The following is an 805-nucleotide window of genomic DNA, read 5'->3' on the forward strand; positions in this document are numbered from 1 at the left end:
AAAAAAAACAGTTAAAGTTGTGAACAAGTTTGTGAAATCAAAATCAAACAAAACATGTTGGGTACTGAACACCTACTTGTCACAATCCAATTGATGCATAACATCCAGTCTTGGAAAAATCACACATGCTGCATGTGAACGCCATTTCATGTTGTAATAGTTCGCCCCAAAAAAGAAAAGTCTCACCTTCGTATTATTCTAAGCCTGTATGACACAAAACGACGCTAAACCAAATTGATATTGACGGTATGTACGCCGAAACACGAATAGATTTTTGAAAACACGTGCTTTCGTGTTCAGGTCGACATCAGGGCGTGTAAAAGAACTGTTTCTTTATGTGTGTTTATGCCTATATTCACGTTTCTGTACTGTACCTGTATCTCCAGCTGTTGTACCACTTGCATCTGTACTCGGCACTGGGCAGTACTCCTGTCGTCCAGAGCGTGTTCATTGTTAAGGTGCCTGTAGGCCAACAGGAGAAACAGATGAGAAACCAACCCCTCATACACACATGCACAGGCTGAACTAATAATAGACGGTTGCTGCTGATCAACTACCACTGTTGTTGATGAATATGATTTCTGGATTACAGGACGTCCATCCCATTAGCTTTTAACAAACCGCCACCGTCTAACAAGTGTATCCCTCGCTCGCTGAAAGCTGGTGTTTAACATCACAATAGCACGACTGTCATGCGAATGAGAGGCAGCGCTCAGAACACAACAGCTTATGAGGGATGTTGGCGTACAAAAGGCCTCGCGCAGAGGTTTTGTCTTCTACATTTATCAAGAAATAAATACAATAA

At 41.9% G+C, this 805-nt stretch overlaps 1 protein-coding gene across 1 annotated transcript in view; it reads right to left on the reverse strand.

Moving 5' to 3' along the window:
- LOC122342819 (forkhead box protein P2-like) overlaps positions 1-805 on the reverse strand; it is a 42,462-nt gene that overhangs the window by 5,068 nt on the left and 36,589 nt on the right. Inside the window, exon 10 of the mRNA XM_043236952.1 lies at positions 375-462. Coding sequence (XP_043092887.1) covers positions 375-462 — 88 coding nt within the window. The remainder of the gene's footprint in view (positions 1-374; positions 463-805) is intronic.

This window comes from Puntigrus tetrazona, chromosome 4 (genome assembly GCF_018831695.1).
Source record: "Puntigrus tetrazona isolate hp1 chromosome 4, ASM1883169v1, whole genome shotgun sequence".
In the NCBI taxonomy this organism is placed as follows: Eukaryota; Metazoa; Chordata; class Actinopteri; order Cypriniformes; family Cyprinidae; genus Puntigrus; species Puntigrus tetrazona.